Consider the following 19,731-nt stretch of genomic DNA (forward strand, 5'->3'; position numbering starts at 1 on the left):
AACCGTTGGCCAATCATCTCGCGCCATGTCAGCCTGCTCAGTGGCATGACGGGTGCTCGTTGGAGTATGCTCTAATGTTCTTAGATAATTATGAAGAAGAGAGAGAAATGTAAAATTAAGTCAATGAAATATTCATTTTGGTGCTTTAACTTGTAAGACATTAGTTGAATGTGGTTTGTTAAATGGAAACTTTAAACTCCTCTTCAAAAATATGTAGTGGATTATTATATTTAACTATCCCATCCTCACCAAAAAATACATGTTTCATACTCACCAAAATATACGCTATAGCTTATATTAATTAGATTTCACATAGCTTATTTTAGTTATAATTCCTTTGATCCTTTGTATCTTGGTCTCATCGCAAATACAAAAGAGATAACATGAATTAGTGAATTCGCAGTGGTCTGAATTCTATAATAGTGATAAGTATTTGAGTGTTACAACGCCGATGAGTTATGTTTATTAATTGTTACGCTCTAAATAAAAGAATCTTGATATACGACTTCCTATAACTCAGCCAGCACGTTGTGAGCGCACTGCGTTGGGATGCACGAACAAAAACTCTTAATAAAAGGAAAGAAATTAGAAGACTAGTGATGCACAATTACTAATGTTGTTTTATGGAGTAAATAATAAGGGCCTTTCACTTTTAAAGAAACGGCAAGACATATGAGTTTATTTATAGTGTTTGCTTTCCAATAACTCGTTTCAGCATGGCCCTGAAATGAGGGAGGCCCGCACTATTCACTCTAAATAGAGCAAATTTGAATTCTTGCAAAATTGGTGGTTTTCGCTAACTACATTGAAATATGCATGTACCCAGATTTAAAGTGAATTTACACTTTTACCCTTACTTATTGATGATGTAGAATGGACCAGAAAGGATCTTTTTGGCCTTTTATCAATAAACTAAATTTCTTGACCCACAAAATTAGATCAAAACTTCCAACGTGAACACAAAGTCAATTTTCATTTCAGTGGGTCACATCACAACAATTTGATTCTTATTTCATTTCTCAAGTTTTCTCAATTGAAAAAGTGAACATGTCCGAAGAATTAAGTTTTGGATCAAGAGAAATAGGAGTAGTCGATTATTAAGCATGAGGCTTACGAAAATTTGTACAAGTAAATGTAGAGTAGAGAAAAACCACAAGTTTATTTAATATACTGACATCCAAAGAATGTCGAAATGCACAGTTCAACTCAATAGCTCACACCCAAGAAAAAATGAAGCAGAAAATGATAGTTTGAATAGAGGGTCAATAGCCCAATGACATAAAACATGCAAATTGCTTTGTGGAATTAATGGTGTTCCTTTATTCATCAAACTCCACCACCATATTTACTCAACGGCCCTTGGAACAGCCTCAGCCTAAAAACAACACAAACACAAACATACAGCATCAACATTTTGTTCTATCAAAAAATAAATTTGATTGATTTGCATTTTCCTACTTACCAACTTGCGATACTTGAGCGCATAGAACATCTCAAGGTAACGCCTGATCTCCTGCCTATCCAGCTTCGACACGTATTTCCAGAACCCGTAGACCCCGGCCAACGTCAGCAGCCTGCTTGAATATATCTGCCACGTGTACCTGCATCACAACCAATCCCAAATCCAATCATCATCATCAACTTCTTCAAAAACTAACACACAAACTATAAAAAACAGTCCCTACTTCTCCTCTATTCTCTTTAGGCCCCCTTCAGATATGGCATCCCAGTGCCCCGGCTCCTTCGTGCACTTGTCGAAGAAGCCCACCAGTGTCTCTCCCACCTGCTCCCCGTTGTACGGGTCAATGTGGAACCCTGACTTCCCGTGTACAATGATCTCAGCCGGACCTCCATGCAGGGTTGCAAAGGTTGGGAGGCCACACGTCATGGCCTCCACCACTGTCAGCCCAAAGGCCTCGTAGAAGGCGGGCTGCACAAACACACCCCTCGTGTCTGCAATGTAGCGGTACAGCTCCCCGTTCCTCACCCTGTTCATCTGGGATGAGATCCACCGGAACTGCCCGTTGAGCTCGTAGGTCTCAATCAGATCGTACATCTTCTTCATCTCCGCCTGCTCCTCCAAATCCTTCGATTCCTTCCTCCTGTCACCTCCAACCACAACGAGATTCGCCAACTCCCTCAGCTTCGGGTTCTTGGCATACAACTCGACCAGACCGGTCAAGTTCTTCACCCGGTCCAATCTCGCCATGGTAAAGATGATTGGCTTCTCCTTGTCTTTCAACACACATCTGCAACAAACACACAAACACGAGGTCTAGATCATTTCAGCATAGAGATAAATCGACGAGAGGTAGCGCTTCGTCTTCTCACAGATGCTCGTCGTTTTCAACTTGGCTGAAGAGAAGCTCCTCAATCTCCGGGTGGAAGGCGGTGAGCCTCCTCTTCTTGTCTGTGTACGGGAAGTAGACGCTGGTGTCAGCACCGGGGGAAACAATGTTGAACTTGGGGTCGAACACGTCAATCCCATGGACGACACGGTAGAGCCCGGGCATGGTGAAGGCCATGTGACTCTCGTATTGGCCAACTGTGTCCTTGCTGCAGCAGATCATCATTAAAACACACAAACTCAGCCTCATCATTCTTGAAAAAGGATTATTTATAAAAAACAAACCTACTTTCCAGCAATCTCTTGGAAGGTGCTGGTGATGATGAAGTCAGTATGGTTCATTGCATAGAGATCAGCAGTAAACTGGCATGAGAAGTGGTACTTGTCATCGAAATTCTTAAGGTAGATGTCGGAATCAGGGTATTTGGTTTTCTCCAAAGCATGAGCAATTGTACACTTCACAAACACAAAAAATATTACTACAGCAAAATTGCTGATTGATTTAGCTTAGAAAATAATACTAATTGTATACTATTATATACCTGTGTGACTCCTAATTTGTGAGCCAGCAAGGAGGCGGCGAGGTTTCCCTCGCTATAGTTTCCGATGATGAGATCAGGCTTGCCTTGCAATTCGACGGCCATTTCTTTCGCGACATCCTACAGAAACATAGATGAGCATTCCGAAAGCTTGCAAGTTGCAAAGGAGAAGCAGTTAGTGAAGTGAGTGGAACCAACCTCGGTGAAGGTCTCCATGTAGGGCCAGACCTCGAAACGGGAGATCCATTTGCGAACAATGCCCTTCTCTGTTCTGAAGGGGACTCGCAGAATATGCGAGTGCTCTGCTCCAAACACCTTCTCCAGACGCTGCCCACATGTCGTCCCTACCGCATCCGGTAGCAATCGAGTCACCTACAACAACAACATATGAATGCATCCACTTCATCCTCATCATCATAAACAACAAACAAATGATTAAAATGATAATTACAATGAGGATTCGCGGGGTGATGTCGAGGCCTTGCTCCTTGATCCTCTTCATCATCTCGCGCTCCAAGGCGGGGACTTGATCCAAGATGTAGACGACCTGGCCACCGGTGTCGGGATAACCTAAGACGTTCTCTTGAGCAAAGTATCCGTGAGGCGAGAGAATGACAACATTGAAGACCATCGGAATCCGCCCTAGAAACTTCTCCAGAGTGCACGAATCCGGGGCCTCGAGGAGGTCCAACAGCATGGAGATCATCTCCGAGACACGCTCCGCGGTGTCCCCCCACCCTCTCTCCAGACCGATCTCCTGAAACTTGTGCTCAAAGTCATCGAAAACGGTCTCCGGAGGAAGGGTGGAGAGATACTCCTCAGCCTTCCTCAGAACTCTTTGCAGAGCATCCAGATTCCTAATCCTGTCATTAAGCATGATGGTCCTCCCCTTGTAGTTATGCATACGGAGGAAGTCAAGGAGAGGCGTCATGCTCTCCTTATCGTGGAACATCTTCGCCGACAGATGCCGGTTCAGAAACTCAACCCCGTTCCCGATCGACTTCGTCAGCGTCGGCTTTGGGAACGAGGCAGTGAACGGCGCGAAATCCAGCTCCAGCACAAAGTTTCCATTAGCACTGATCACCAATACACAATTCTAATCAATAATCTGATAGTTAAGTCTGATATTGTGAACAAAACAAAAACTTACGTTCCGTTAACAAGCTCCTCCTTGAAGTGGAGATACTCAGGGACGGTGAGCTCCTCGATGACGAGAGCGTTGACATTGACGCGGACGTACTCCCAGACGCCCGGCCTCAGCCGGATGGCAAGAGCGACCCACGGAGGCAGCACGATGGCCTCCTGGGTGCTCTTGAGGAGCTCCTTGAAGGCGTGATCCTGCAGCTTAGCCTTGTCAGCGGGGCAGATCGCTTCGAACTCTGCCACAAGCTGATGAGGCTTCAGAATCCCCTTCCCGTGGCCTTCGATCCTGCAACGTATAACCAATCAATAAACGGCGGTTTGTTTCTTCCAGGATGATCATTATTATTTATTATAGTACCTTGATAGGAACTGGAGAATCTCGTTGCGGTGAGCAGCGAGAGTGGCGTCCAAGCGCTCGCGGAGGCTGTGGACGCGAGTAAGAACACGTTCCGCCATTGCAGATGGAAATTGGTTTTGGAAATTTCAACTGTGAGAAAAATATGAGAAGATTAGAAACAGAGCAAAGCTTATCCGAATAGAAAATGGATTAGCGCATTAAATAGGAAAGACTAAACAAGCCAACTCAGACACTCCACCTATTAGGCTTGTAGACGAATCTAGAAAATCAACGTGTATTATTTTCTTCACCTAACACAACACCATCATCATCATCATTACACATATTGCAACTCTTATATTCTTATTGGAAAAAAATCACTATCCATTTTGGAAGATCAGAAGATAATCAAGCTAAGTTAGAGCAGCAATGCAGTAAAAGGAAAAATGGGGAGACTTTTGTTCCTTTGTTTATTACCTCTAACGAAACAGAGCAAAATGAGCCAATGGGGTGAAAAAGGGGGAAACTATTTGGGAGAGAAAAACAAAAAAACGCGAAGAAATGGGACAAGCAAATGAATGTGTTTTAGGTGTGATGGTGGAGAATGGAAAGGCCCCTTTATATATGCAAAATTATTCCCAAAGGCCAAAACCACTATCTAAGAAAACTACGCACGGAAATTGATGGTTTTGCAGAAGAGTGGTAAAGTCGGTGGCACTTCGCATTTGGGGAAGGAGAGAAAATTCTCCCTCTCCTTCTAGTTGGCTTCAACAAATTAAAAAACTAATCTTTTTTCAGGTAAAACCACTGATGATTATCGTCACCAAACCACTGCTGCTCAGAGATTTTCATTGGACCCATTTGTTTAATCATGTTTTTATCCACTTTGCTTCAGATTATGCTTTTGTTTAAGTATTTAATTCGTCAATATGAAATTTTTTATGTATATCCTTTTGTGACTCACTACACTCTTAATTTATTAATCAGTAAACAGATATACTAATATATACGATGGGCTTTGATAGGTAGCGTTTGACTGCAAATGCGATCTGGTTTTTGCCATCTCTATGCTCTTGTATCTTAGCGCTTATTTTAGTAGACGATGAGGGTATGCCTGTAACTGTAATTAACAAATCTCGTTTCTATTTTTCCAATTTCTTGCAGTATAATTTTATTTTCAAAGGAACTTTCTATCTTTTCAAATAATTTATTCCCAATTCACAAAAATAGTCTTATGATATGACTCTCAATATGTAATTATATTATGGGTCCCACTTCAAGGAGAATATTACCCCAAAAAAATAGATAAAGTTATAAATGACATAGATTTCGTTGCACAATTAAAATAATATGTAGGGCTAGTATTTATTTAAAATTTTTCATATTTAGAATTGATTTAATTTTGGTGGACGGCCCAAATAACAAAATTAATCTATTTTTGTATATGAAGGTAGTATTTCTAATTTGGCACGATAATTTATGTGATTATGTTTGAACTATTTGAAAAATAAAATAAGAGGGAGGAAAAATAAAATAAAAAATTTGTGAAACATTTTAAAAAGAAAAATGTGTCACTATGTGACAAAAAGAGTATTCGATGAAAGAGAAAAAAAGTAGGCAAAATTAGAAAAAGAAAAAAATTGATAAAATATGAAAGTGGAAAAATTGTGAAAATGTTTCATTTGATTTTTTACTATACTTATTTATAAAAATTACCAAAAAATCATGAATTTTATTAAACTTATGGCTAGTTTCGCAAGATTAAAGATTGATTGTTAATAGTATATTAATAGTTTGACATATTTTGCGACTGTCCATGGAGCTTAATTTGACGAAATTCGCTTTCAACGCAATCAACTAAAAATATTTCGTTGAAAATATAATCAGAAACACAAACAACATTGTAAGTAGAATTAGAGCATCGGTAACGCTAGGGGCCGGGCCGCAAATCGTGAGTCCCGGCCCGTCCCATGCGTTACACGGAGGCGAGTCACGGCCCAGGCCGCTCCCGGGGCCGCGTTCCCGGCCTGGTGAGCATCCCGCGGCCCGGCCCGGCCTAGGGTTACACGGTGCGGGACGGGCCGCAAACCCCCAAAATGTATTTTTTTTTTATTTTTTTGTCCATTTATACCCATTTCTTCAATATTCTTCCACCAATTTCTCCATTTCTATCCTCTAAATTATTTCAATATTTTTTCTAGGACGTGTAATTTTTATTTTTTAGGATTTAATATTTTTTTTTTAGGATTTGTAATTTTTTTTCTCTAGGATTTGTATTTTTTTTCTAGGATTTGTAATTTTCTTTTTTCGACTGAACAATGTATTTTCCCGGTTTGAATTGTTCAACGTATTGCATTTACGAATAAAATAGGTTGAAGTTGTTAATAGTGTCATTTATTAGTTGCGGCCCGGGCCGCAACCTGCAGGGTTACAGCAGTTGGGGCCTGGGCCGCAACTGTAGAGGAATGATGACGTGGAGGGGACTTGGGGCCGGAAATGGGGACGGGGTTAATGATGCCCTTATAAAGCCACATTCGGTTTGATAAATAATAATATTAGGTTTGATATGATTAGTATTCCCTGACGGGTATCTTATCATCTTTTTTTGTCTTTCTATTTTCGTTTCTGGTATACCGGATTTTCAGACAGACATCCATCCAATCATCTTTCTCTTTATTAGTTCCATGTCTAATACATACACGAAATGAATTGTAGATTTAAATTTATTTTTTAAGTACCAATAGAATTATTTATAAAATATACTAATAATATTATAAACATTGATACAAATACAATTTTAGATAGTCATAATATAAATGATCTCATATTGGTTTTGTGTCAATTAAAATAATCCAGAATTTGATCTACTAATAAATAATGTTGTATAGTGGTTTTCCTTTATGGATATTCTAGTGGTGTCTAATTTGAGGAAAGGAAATTAAGTCGTATACTCAATATATGTTTCGATGTTTTTAACTTACTATCGCCTCGCCTCGCCTCTACTTTATGAAAGCTGATTTCATGCAAATGGAAAACTGGTTCATAAAGTCAATTGTTTCAATGTACGCAGTAGTAAATATAGAGTGGTTGAAATAAAAAAAACTTCCTTATTCATTCTTCTTTTTATTAGAGATGCATCATTTACTAAAAATTTGTTTTTTTTTTGTGAATCAATTTTCTCACTCAAACTAGACCATATATTGGTTTATGTGATTTTATCCATATATTTGAAACGGGGTTAGAATTAAACATTATATTGATGATTCGGTTCATAAACGAGCCCAAATTTTTCTTTATGAATTTAATTGTTTATGATTACTTCAAATTGTTATTGCCTTTTTTTTATTTCATGCGACTAACTAGAACCCTAATTACTTTGTTTAGATGACTATAACTATCAAAATTAATCAAATTAATAATATCAACCAATTATATCAAGCGACGATGCAGTGATAGTATGTTATATGCTTGCTATAACCATGCTAAAGTTGGTTAAAGAAAAACACCCACACTCATCCTTTCACACAATTTTTACGAAATATGAACTCTTTATTTGATACATTAAAATTAATTAATAATTAAAAGTATATGCATATATAGATCTATTTTACTTAACTCGTTATTTAACACAATATCGAGACACAATTACTTGCATGGAAATTTTTTTTTAAAACAAGAAAAATTTTGGACGCAAGAGAAAAAATTAACTTAATCTTTTACTTTTTTTAGGATGTTTTCATTTGCGTTATTTAATTTTAATTGAGACACAAATAATAAAAATGTTTATTAAAATATTGATGATATATTTAAAAACACAAATAAACATTATTAATAGCAATTATAAACGTTCTTAACAATTTTATTTTTTTTAGTGCTTGTTTTATCGTACCAACTCTTTTCTAAGTAGTTGCATCTCAAAGAAACAAACAAATAAGCAGGTTTTCAGTTTGATGACAACGGTGGGTGGTGATAGAATGTGTTATTTGACTCTGACGCTCTTAATTATATTCAAGTAGGTAAATTCTATAATAACCGACATTAATTATGGCTATCATAACTTAGGTGAGGGTAACGTTAATTACAATGCTGCGTGACACACTAGGTATGTTTTTAGATATCCATCTCTCTAGTGATTCCAAATGTCAATATCTTAAAAGAATGCTTTACTATTATACTCCTTCTCCAAATGTCAATATCTTACTTATAAGAGAAAGAATGCTTTACCATATTAATGGGCGGAGCCAAGTGTATTGGCTGAGGAGCTTAAGCCTTCAATGAAATTTTTTTAAACTTTTATTTTATTAATTGTTTATAAAATTTATTTATATTTAGTATAAATTATAATGTAAAGTCCCTGATAATTACTTAAATTACTCAAAAATATACTTTAAAAAAATTTAAACATTTCAGTCCCTATCGATAAATATTTTTGCGTCCGTCCCTTAATAGACTACTTGCATAGCATTCTACTTTGGACTATCTCAAGCTATTTACATTATTTTATTTTTTAACAAAAACTTCATTTTCTATTATACTCCCTATGTCCCACTTTTCTTTTTGGGTTGTCCCAACTAAGATGACTCATTACTAAAAATATAAACACTTTTATCTCTAGTTTATTCCGCTCCGCTTACTTTATTCCATCCATTTAACACACAAAATAAAGTTGCATAAAATCCCGTGCCGTCCAAGGAAGGAATTATCTTCCATGGATAAGGAAAGTATTTTCTTTTTTCTTTCTCTTTCCTACTTTAACTTCTTTCATATTTTATTTTACTTTTGCATAATATTTTCCGTTGAGAAGCTTAATATTGACCATTGAGGTAAATTTTTTGAAGTTGGAATTTCTGATGTCGGAACGATAACGACCAGAACATGATTTTACACGATTAAAACATTATATTACACGATAAAATATGATATTAAAAAATAAAAAATTAAAAATAAATAGAAGCTAATTTGAAAGAATGAGATTTACTAAAAATAGATAGAAGCAGCAAATGACAGATATATTGTCACAAGCATGATATTTAAAGACCAAAATTTCATTTAGCAAAATAACGAATTCATTGTCAGTCTTCACAATTTAATTTCAAAAAATTTATAGATTATATTTGAAAATATACTTTAACTCAACATGATTCATTGATTATATTTTAAAATATAATATTCCCTTCATTAAATGTCTTATATTTTCTTATTTGATGAACTCCAATAAATTTTTCATTTTATTTTTACTATTTTATTTTACTATTTTTAATAAGTGGACCTCGCATAACAATAACTTATTCCACTTTTAATTATTAGTATATGAAAATAGGATACACAATTCACTAAATTTTTTAATTCATTTTTTTCACAAATTCAAATAATATCTTAGAACTGCATCACGATATGAGACATCTACTGAAAATATGGTGATGCACTTTTAACAATCTTAATACTAAAAATAACTCATAGATTATATTTTAAGACAATTTTTTATTTATCGAGTTTCTTTTTCTGTATATATTTTATTGTTGTTGGTCATAATTTAATAAGATATTCATAGTCACTGGTCCACATCAAAGTCAAACTAATTTAGTAATGTCTATGGGATATGTTGCAAATGAATAAATGCTTAGCGTAATATTTTTACAAAGTTCCTACACCTAATTATAAATTGCGTATGTAGGAAGAATCCACGTAAAGACATACTCCCTCCGTCCCAGATAATTCGTCTCACTTTGACCGGTCACGAGTTTTAAGAAATGTAATGAAAAATGAGTTGAAAAAGTTAGTGGAATGTGAGTAGGAATGAGTTAATGAAATATCAAATCTACAACTAAAAAATGGTAAAAAGTGAAATGAGATAAATTATGTGGGAGGGACAGAAACAGAAAAATGGGACAAAATATCTAAGATGGAGGGAGTATCAATCAGATCACTTTATTGCTAATTTGCGATTATTTTAGGGATAGATAATTGAAAAATTAACGTAACATATGTGGATTGGGATCCCCTCAGCAAAATTAATGTCATGTCAGGAGTTATTGCGCAGATCCACATCTTCTATTAATTTCACGTACTTATATTAATTTTATTTTCATTTTAGAAATAGATGGTTTGCATCTTCACCACATCCCTGTAGAATTTTGCATAACAAGGGATCCCATCCTAACATATGTAATAGAAAAAGCCGGCAGACTACGGAAAACATATGTCAAAACGAACTTATACTATAGATTTAGTGATAACATAATTGAATTGACCAATTCATTGCAGCAAAATAGACGATTCCGTCGCCTTGGCGGCACCCACACTCCAATCAGACATCATGTGAGAGGATTCAATCAGGGTACGCAGTAGGCCGTTAAGGGGGAGGTCTTAACCCACTGGCTGCCAGAAGTCCATCTCCCAAGGCCTCACACTTGTGCCTGACAGATGTAAGCAACTACATGAGAATTTGAACTCAGGCTCATTGCAGCAGGATCTGCCCCTCCGTTGCCAACTGCGCTGCCCCTGCGGTCATGATTGAATTAAATTCATGATTTGAATAGAAGTTACTTAATATCAAGTAATTTTCCTTTAATACATCTATGTACACTTGAATAAGAAAAATGGTGAATTAATAGTATGTAGTCAAATACATGTTTGCTCCTGTTCTTATTAGATGTCTTCCATTTTTGATCGGCGTGAGTTTTAATAAATTGTTTAACTTTATAAAAAAAATGAATGAAAAAAATTAGTGGAACGTGAGACTTACTTTTATATATTAGGTTTATAATAATTGTGAGTATTTTTAGTTAGTGGAATGCGTGGTTCACATACTAAAAATAGTAAAAGCGAAATGTGACATTTATAAGATACTGTCTAAATTAGAAAATATGATATATTTAATTAATTTGGCTTGGAGGAAGTATATTGTTAAACATTTCAAATAGAAAAATAGTACTATGCTTTATGCTAATAGAAAATTAATGTATATGCTTAAAATAGATGTTCAAGAATATAAAAATTGTAGATAATAGAGGATATGCTTTATCTATTAGAATCTCAAAGCCATAAAGCATGGAGTAAATAAACAAGTGGCACACTATATAAGAATATATAACGCTTACAATTAGGTACAAAATTGGCCACAATCAAACTACAGATTCCATCATCCTCAAAATAAACAAGGAAGCTACAACGAATAACATCTGGGTTTTATTCAAAGCATGCGATATTCCTCTTTTAGGTTTTTCTTTTCGTAAAAAAAGAGTAAGAATTAATTAGTTAATTCTATTCATTTAGTGTAAGAATGAATTAGTTAATTACATAATTACATTCATTTAGTGTATCCACAAACCATCATCATCTGATCATCTCGTACTCAAGAAATAACCATCACAACCTTATCCTAGAACTCTTATTCTTTATCCGTACATTATCTCTTGACCATCTTACTTGTCGGTCATTATATATTTTTAATTTAATTAAAGTCATATATGAAATAAAGTTAATTAAAATTTGGTCCTTTAACGATTTTTTTTATTTAGTGTGTTTATTAAGCTCAATCTCATTCCTTATGAAAAATCCCCAACTGGTTCTGGGCCCTATCTCAGCTATAAGAGGCAAATTCTATGTGGTTAACAATTTCACCCTATAACAATGATAAATTCCATCACATATGTTCAGCATATAATTAAGTAAGGCCATGAGGAAGAAAACCAATTTATCATCAACTCATGGCTTCCACTCAAATTTTCCAGAAAGCATAAAAATTGGTATATATAAAGATATTTTGTTATTTTGCTTGTAGAGAATATTCCTCTGCGATAGGGTTTTTGTTTTTGTTAGTTTTGTCAATGGTGAATCTCGAATATAGTAGTACCATTTTGGAATCAACACGAACGTTTTCTAACTTAACATTTTTTAAAAATAAAGCTTGGCTAAGTCTCAAAAATAAAAATTTGAAAGGTTAATAGCTACCATCGTTTATCCATTCCACATCATCCGATACGCAATTAATTTTGTATTAGTATTAGTATAACATTATCTACTTGAGATCAACTTTTTAGTTTTTATTTTTAAATAACTTCCAAAATATTTCATTCTAGTAAAGTTTTGGTGGAACACATTCTTTCTCCGCCTCTAAATATGAAAGATTTTCTTTTTTGAGTTGTCCCATTAAAATGTAACATTTTCTGAAGAAACTTTGGTCGCTAAAACTATTAACTTTCTCTTAAATATAGTAATATTTTCCATGAACTATAAAAATGTTAAGAAAAACCACAAACGTCGGCATTGGTTACTTTTTCCATGACGGGTCAAAAGGCAGATTACGAGGCATTTTTAATCCTAGTTGTCACTACCCTTCACATGGCGTGATGTGTAAAGCCATAGGACAAAAGGTAAAATATTTAAAAAATGAAATAGTAAATTAGCCATTTTCTCAAATACGCAATTCTTTTCCCCAAATACGCATACCATTCCCATTTTCCCGATTTAAATTATTATAATCTAGAAAACTTTAAATTGTGATTTGTCAGTCAAATACTTAGATTTATGAAAAAGCTAGGAAAGGAGACGACGTCGTAAGATTTTAAATTTCTAGTCTGCACGCGCATACTTTACGATTGTCCACATATATTGTATTTTGCCAGAAAATTTTAAAACCTGGGGCTGGGAAAAACACGCTCCGCCAATGTTTGTGGTTTTTCGTACTACATAAAATCTCGTAGCAAAAAACAAATACTTCATAATTAGTGGGACGATATGATTTGCAACAACTTTTGGATTATTAAAAATTAGACACATCTAATTTGTAAATACACAAACTTTTGACATTTTCTATTTTTTTCTTAATATTTTTTTTTCTAATTTAAATTCATGAACTATGAGATTTTCGGATATTTTTTCCGATGATCAATTTCAGTCAAAATAAAATTATTTGTTCATTTGCTTTAGTTTTGATTTTTTCTAAATTGTAATTTTTGATTATTTTAGACAGTAATATTTTTTATTATATTGAACCATGTCTAATGTCTTGAAAGATTAACAAATTTTAGGAGATGTAGTGAACTGAACCTAAATACTTTGTCTAGCCATGAAACATTTTCACTGAATTTTGTGAAACGGCAATGACTGCTTGGTTGTCCACATGTAGTATTGTTGAATTGTTCTCCTTCATGCCCAGATTACACAACAATTTCCTTAGCCAATTAACATATTTAACAGCTATCGTGTTTGGATTGTGCAACTATTTCTAGCTTCTTTGTGCTCCTCAATAAGCGTCCTAATCCCAGAGAGAAACAAAAACTGTTGAACTCTTCATGTCCTCTGTTGAACCACCCCAATCACTGTCCACATAGCCAATCAACCTCATTTCTTGAACTTCCATAAATTTCACCCTCCTGAGTTTATTTTAAGTGCCTAACGGAGAAATCAACATAGGAATACTCACAACATGTTAAATATCTGGTCTGGTAGGTGCTAGGTACATCAAGCATCCCACCATTTTCCTATATTCACTTTCAAGTTCTGACTTCTGCTCAGTTTTTCTGCTCAACTTGTCCTTTTGATTTGCAGGAGTTGAAACTGACTCGCATTCATGATACACTCGGATTTTGCATTATTTTAAGGCCATTATTTGGTCAATTTCAAGTGTCAAAGTTGCATTACATGTCCATTATTTGCATATTTTATTCATTTTGGTATTTTGACGTGTTTTGTGATAAATGTGCAAAATAGAGCTAAAAAGGCATAAAAACGTTAAAGTTCGGAAGCTGGAGCAGAAGGCAACCCAGCGGGCCGCTGGCGCACACCAGCGGTCACTGAAAACCACTCTAGAATGTTCTGACTCTTTCCAGCGCCCGCTGGACCCAGTGGTCTGATCGCGCACGACAATCTCTGTTCAAACTTATTTTGCCGGCGATTTTGAAGTCCGATCAGGGCGTGCTACATACCATTCTCTTCGTCTTTGAAAGTTCTTTGGTACCTTGATCATCTTAATCGGAGTTCTGTAGAGAAAGTTATGGACATTCTGCCAAAGTCGCACAAAGCTGTCAAGTGCAGAATTTTATGCGGAAATTCAAAGAAGGAAAGAAGACATTACCTTGTGAAGCCAAATCTTTTCCTTAGCCTATAGGACACAAAAATTTCATATTTGCTATTGCTTGGAGGAAACTTTTTACCATGTTTAAATCTTTTTCAAGCCTATAAATACCCCATAACCTAATTCATAATATTCACCAATTCATAGCCCCCAAAAGGGGAGCCTTCATGACTCCTCCCTCCATTCTCCAACCCTAATTCCTCCATCCATCATCATTCTTGGAGATTGGAGCAAGGCAAGAGAAGACTAAAGATTGCACAACAATTCATCCTTGGGTTTTGTTTGTTTTTTCTTTATGTTTTATACTTTAATTTGTAGTTTTTGCTATTTGTCCATAAGTAGCTAAACTATAAGACTTCTTTGGATGTGTTAGTAACTTTTATTGGTTTATACAATTCCGTTTTGCTATTTAATATCTGTTAAATTCTCTAAATTCTGTCCCACATCGACTTGGTGAAGATCCCATCTAATCTATATAAGTGTGGATAACCCTCCCCCTTATGAGGCCTTTTAAGGGGTGAGTGGCCCATTTCTAATATGGTATCAGAGCGGGCCCAAGTCGATGATGGTTTTCTCTTTATCTCTTATCTACTTCACGAGTGGAAGACCGATGTCCTTTCCGGCCCACACGTGAGGGGGCGTGTTAAATTCTCTAAATTCTGTCCCACATCGACTTGGTGAAGATCCCATCTAATCTATATAAGTGTGGATAACCCTTCCCCTTATGAGGCCTTTTAAGGGGTGAGTGGCCCATTTCTAATAATATCTGTTTTGTTCTTACTTCGTTTCTTCCCTAAGTAATTATATAATGCTTCACGTTTGAGTGACACATTCTGTGATGATTGAATATAACTTGCTACATAATTGTGAGAGGAGGTTGGCGAGTTAGATCCACTTAGTAAACACTATAATTAGCTTCCCTTAAAACGGCACTGTTAATTGAGAGTGAGGACTTTTCAATGGTCTTAGGAGCTTTAGGGAGTTACGGATCTAGGATTGACGCCCATAGTGTTAGTAATCCACGTTTGTACCGCATGGGCAAAACTTAGGCCACTCATCCTACTGAAGTATGAACTGTGCTAGGGTGTTGTAGTTGAAATTTGTATAACCATAATTGTGAAACCACTATTCTTGGAATTCCCCTATTGGCCTAATTTACTTGCTTTATTTTATTTGTTTTATTTAATTAAACCAAAAACTCTTGTTTCTCTAGATAGTATATGACGCTTAGTACATGATAGCCAGTTGCAACTATATTCCCCGTGTTCGATATCCCAGTACTGACCTTTAGCTATACTAGATCTACCTTGTATACTTGCAGATATTTTTAGTGCTAATAAAAAGTGCATCAATTCACTCATATTGAAACGCTTCATAACTTCCTTGGTATACTTCTTTTGACATGGAAAAATGTCACATTTCTTATAATGAACTTCAATGCCTTAGAAATATACAAATTTTCCAAGATCGGTCATTTCAAAATCCTTCATTAACCCATCATTTAACTATTGAATTTCAATCTCTTCATCTCCAATAACCAACAGATCATCCACATAAATGGACATCACAACTAGACCACTCTTACTTTGTTTAAAATATATAGTCACTTGACCTCACTCAAGCTTTTCTGAATTTCGAGATGTTGAAGATGAGTGTCAGTCTTGTTGCACCACGCCTTGGGAGCTTGCTTTAAACCATGTAAGGCTTTGTTGAGTTTGTATTCTCTGTCCTCCTGTCCTTCAACAATAAAACCATCAGGTTGGTTTACATATATTTTCTACTTAGATCACCACTGAAGAAACGTAATTTTACATCTAACAGTTAGACATTCCATCGTTTTTTAGTAGCAACAACAACTTGTAGCCTGATAGTATCCATTCTAGCAACTGAGCAAATACATCACAGTAATCAATACCACTTACTTGAGACACCATTTGATAACTACCTGGCTTTGTATTTGTTCACCGTGCCATTTGGATTCAACTTTGTTATGTAACTCTATTTGATATGTGAAGGTTTATTCACCAGCTCTCAAGTATTGTTCTTGCTGATCATCATTAATTTCTCTTGCATGGCATTTAACTATTCTGCACTGCATTTGTTTTGGCTTCCTCTGTAGAACCTAGTTCAATCAATGCAACATTACACCTTGCATAGATTTCACCAAGTAACATGGTCCATCTTACAAGTTCATGGTCGATTGATTTTCAATCAGGAGCCCAACTGCTTCTTCAATTGCACTAGTTTTTTTCATTTTAGTTCTTCAATGCAGCCACTTCTGGAACTTCATTAATCTCACTTTATTGACCTCTTACTCATCTCCGGTCTCCTCCCACTTTTTATCTTCAAGAAAGGTCACATCTCTGGTTATAATAACCTTATTCTCAATTGAACAATACACTATATAAGCGTTTGATTGTGAGCTATAGCCCATAAATATTCCAGCCTTCCTTATATGATCTAACTTATCTATTCCAATTGAATGAGTAAGATAGAATTATAAACAACCAAATATTCTTAGATTAATGACCTTTGGCTTATAACCATGTCGAGCTTCAAATGGAGTGAGATTTGTAAGTGCTCTCATAGGCAATATGTTCAGCAAAAACACAACAGTATTCACTAATTATGCCCAAAATGGTTTAACCAACTGTTTCCCATGGAGCATACATCTTTCCATCTCAATGATACTTATATGTTTCCTTTCACTCACTTCATTTTGTTGAGGAGTGTAAGGAATAGTAAGTTGATGCTTAATACGTGAAACCTCATATATTTCTTTGAATCTGTTGGAGGTATATTAACCTCCATTGTATGTTCTCAATATCTTGATCTTACAGTTTGTCCCATTCTCTACCTCATGTTTGAACTTGAGGAGGACACCATCAATTCTGCATTCTGTCTAGGGATGTATACCCAATAAAATTGTGCAGAATTATGAAAGTGCACCATCTGAAGTTTTTCCCTTGCTCTCCAGCTTGATTCTGAAATGGCTTCCTTGCAAGTTTTCCTTGCAAACAAGTTTCACAATCAACCATTCTTCATTCTAACGAAGGCATATGCTCAGCAAGATCATTACTTTGTATATACTCCATACCTTTGCAATGAAAACGACCCATTCTCCTATGACATAACTCCTCTTGTTCACCTTGCACACAGACCATGGTTGTGCTCCCTCTTTATGCTGGATTAAATGCAAAAAATTTATTTTTCATTGGAATTTTGAAGATAAAATTCTCATATTCACTAGAAATGAGACACCTTTGATTTTCGAATGTCAATTTCATTCATTTTTCCACCAATAGTGCTACGCTTATAAGGTTTTGATCGAATTCGGGAACAAAGTAAACATCAGATAATGATTTCATACCTTCAGTTCCTTCAAGCAATACATTGCCTTTGCCTTTTACTTCCAACTATTCTCCATTCCCTATCCTCACACTGATATCAACATATTTGTTGCCGATCTCATTGAAGATAGCTTGGTTTCCAGATATGTGGTCTGAACATTGACTATCCACCAACCATCCTTCACTTGTAGTTCCAGTCACATGACATGAAGCAACAAACAATTGCTCCATTTCTTCTGCAGCAGCCTGAGCTTCTCCTTGTGCTGAGTTATTCCCCTTGCATATTCTTTCAATATGACCCATCTTTTCACATTTTCTGCATTTAACCTCTGGTCGCCTCCAACATTTAAAGAACAAGTGACCAGTCTTCCATCAATGTTTGTAGGCTTCGTTACTATCTTTTTTAGAATGAGATCCAACATCATCAGTATTGGATGTTTTGGTGTCGGATTCTTCTTCCAGTTACTGCATGTTTTACCTTGGCTCGAATTCACTTGTCCTCAACATCTTCCTTTCCTATTGTGCTTGAAGAGCACTCACAAATTCAGCAAATAACATCTTTGAGATTTCTTTGGTTTTCTCGAGAGAGGCCATCGTTGCTTCAAATTTTTTAGGCACCGAACATAAGAGTTTTTCAACTAGTTGTTCATCTCCTAGATCAGTGCTAACACAACCAATTTAATGGGTGTTTCTAGTAGCTTATCTGCAAATTCTTAAACTGATTTACCCTCCAGCAGCCCTTCAAGTTAGATTCATCACCTTCATGACTTTGATCCTTTTGTTTCCTTCATACTCCGTCACGAACTCTCAAATACTCATAGGAGAATCTAGATGCATGATTGACAGTAACATAAAGACTGGATCTCGCCTTCGCTTTCCTCTTAACACGTTCCTTATTAACCTTGATTTGGGCTATTATTGAATTGACTCCCAATGGAGGTACTTCGTAGTCATCCTCCACAGCCTCCCACAAGTCTTCCCCTTCCAAAAAGGCATGCATCTTTATTTTCCAGATCTCGTAGTTGCTCCCATCAAGAATAGGAGGAGATGCTCAAGGTTCTAGAAACTACTTTGTTGTTTTAAACTCGCTAATCTCTCACTCTCTTCTAAAATATATATGCTTGAAAAAATAGAGATTATATAGTTCTAATTTGCTTTGAATAATGGAGAATAAAATGAGAAAAGATGAGGTCAGAGTGATGATAAAATGTAGAGCTTGGATATATGATTTGTGATAATCACCCAATCTTAAATAGATAGAAAAAATACTAGCTATCCAGTAAACACGTTCTACATTAGTAAATAATCCACTAACACACTAACTAAGATGCTAATAACACTCCTAAAAAAATAGCAACCGACCCGACTCTAGAAAGATACTAAAAAGAACAAGTCAAAGACTTACTTTTTACCGATTATTCGAATAACTTGAAACAGAAAATACTAAATTTGAAATAGGAAACTTGAAATTCGAAATTAAGGTATAATATACTTCACCACAATCATTAGCAAATGGAAGAACAACTCAAGACTCATTATTCCGTCACACTACTTGGAGGTAATCATTTCGAAGAAAGGCATCTGACTATATTCTTCTATCGACTTCATGCACAGCCATATATATATATATATATATATATAGGGGAGCGTTATTCTCCTTTTCACATCTTAGATCCTTTTTCCTTCTTAATATTACGCGTTAGATCCAAGGCATCAACGGATCAGATTGATTCTATAAAACTGGTTCCGTGTTGCATTATAGAAGGTGGTTGTATGCATTACAGGGTTATTATTGACATTTGACGGAAAAGTAACTGCCACATTTTGGTATCTGCGAATAATGCACCACATGGTCACGAGTAATGCATATAATTGACTATATAATGCACAATATGTGAACTGCAATGCATACGAATAAGATGTACCATGTTATGATG

The 19,731-nt window shown here is 35.7% G+C and overlaps 1 protein-coding gene across 1 annotated transcript; it reads right to left on the reverse strand.

The window, feature by feature from the left end:
• Positions 1 to 1,135: 1,135 nt before the first annotated feature.
• Positions 1,136 to 5,001, reverse strand: LOC121747683 (sucrose synthase-like). The gene is made up of 11 exons (XM_042141784.1): positions 4,844 to 5,001; positions 4,388 to 4,516; positions 4,037 to 4,315; positions 3,338 to 3,962; positions 3,085 to 3,258; positions 2,890 to 3,006; positions 2,637 to 2,803; positions 2,332 to 2,556; positions 1,686 to 2,249; positions 1,463 to 1,601; positions 1,136 to 1,375 (listed from the first exon to the last, which is right to left on the reverse strand). The coding sequence occupies exons 2-11, from the start codon at positions 4,483 to 4,485 to the stop codon at positions 1,346 to 1,348; spliced, it is 2,418 nt and encodes an 805-aa protein (XP_041997718.1). The 5' UTR covers positions 4,486 to 4,516; positions 4,844 to 5,001; the 3' UTR covers positions 1,136 to 1,345.
• Between the last annotated feature and the right edge of the window lie 14,730 nt (positions 5,002 to 19,731).

Source organism: Salvia splendens, chromosome 9, assembly GCF_004379255.2.
Source record: "Salvia splendens isolate huo1 chromosome 9, SspV2, whole genome shotgun sequence".
NCBI classification, from domain to species: Eukaryota; Viridiplantae; Streptophyta; class Magnoliopsida; order Lamiales; family Lamiaceae; genus Salvia; species Salvia splendens.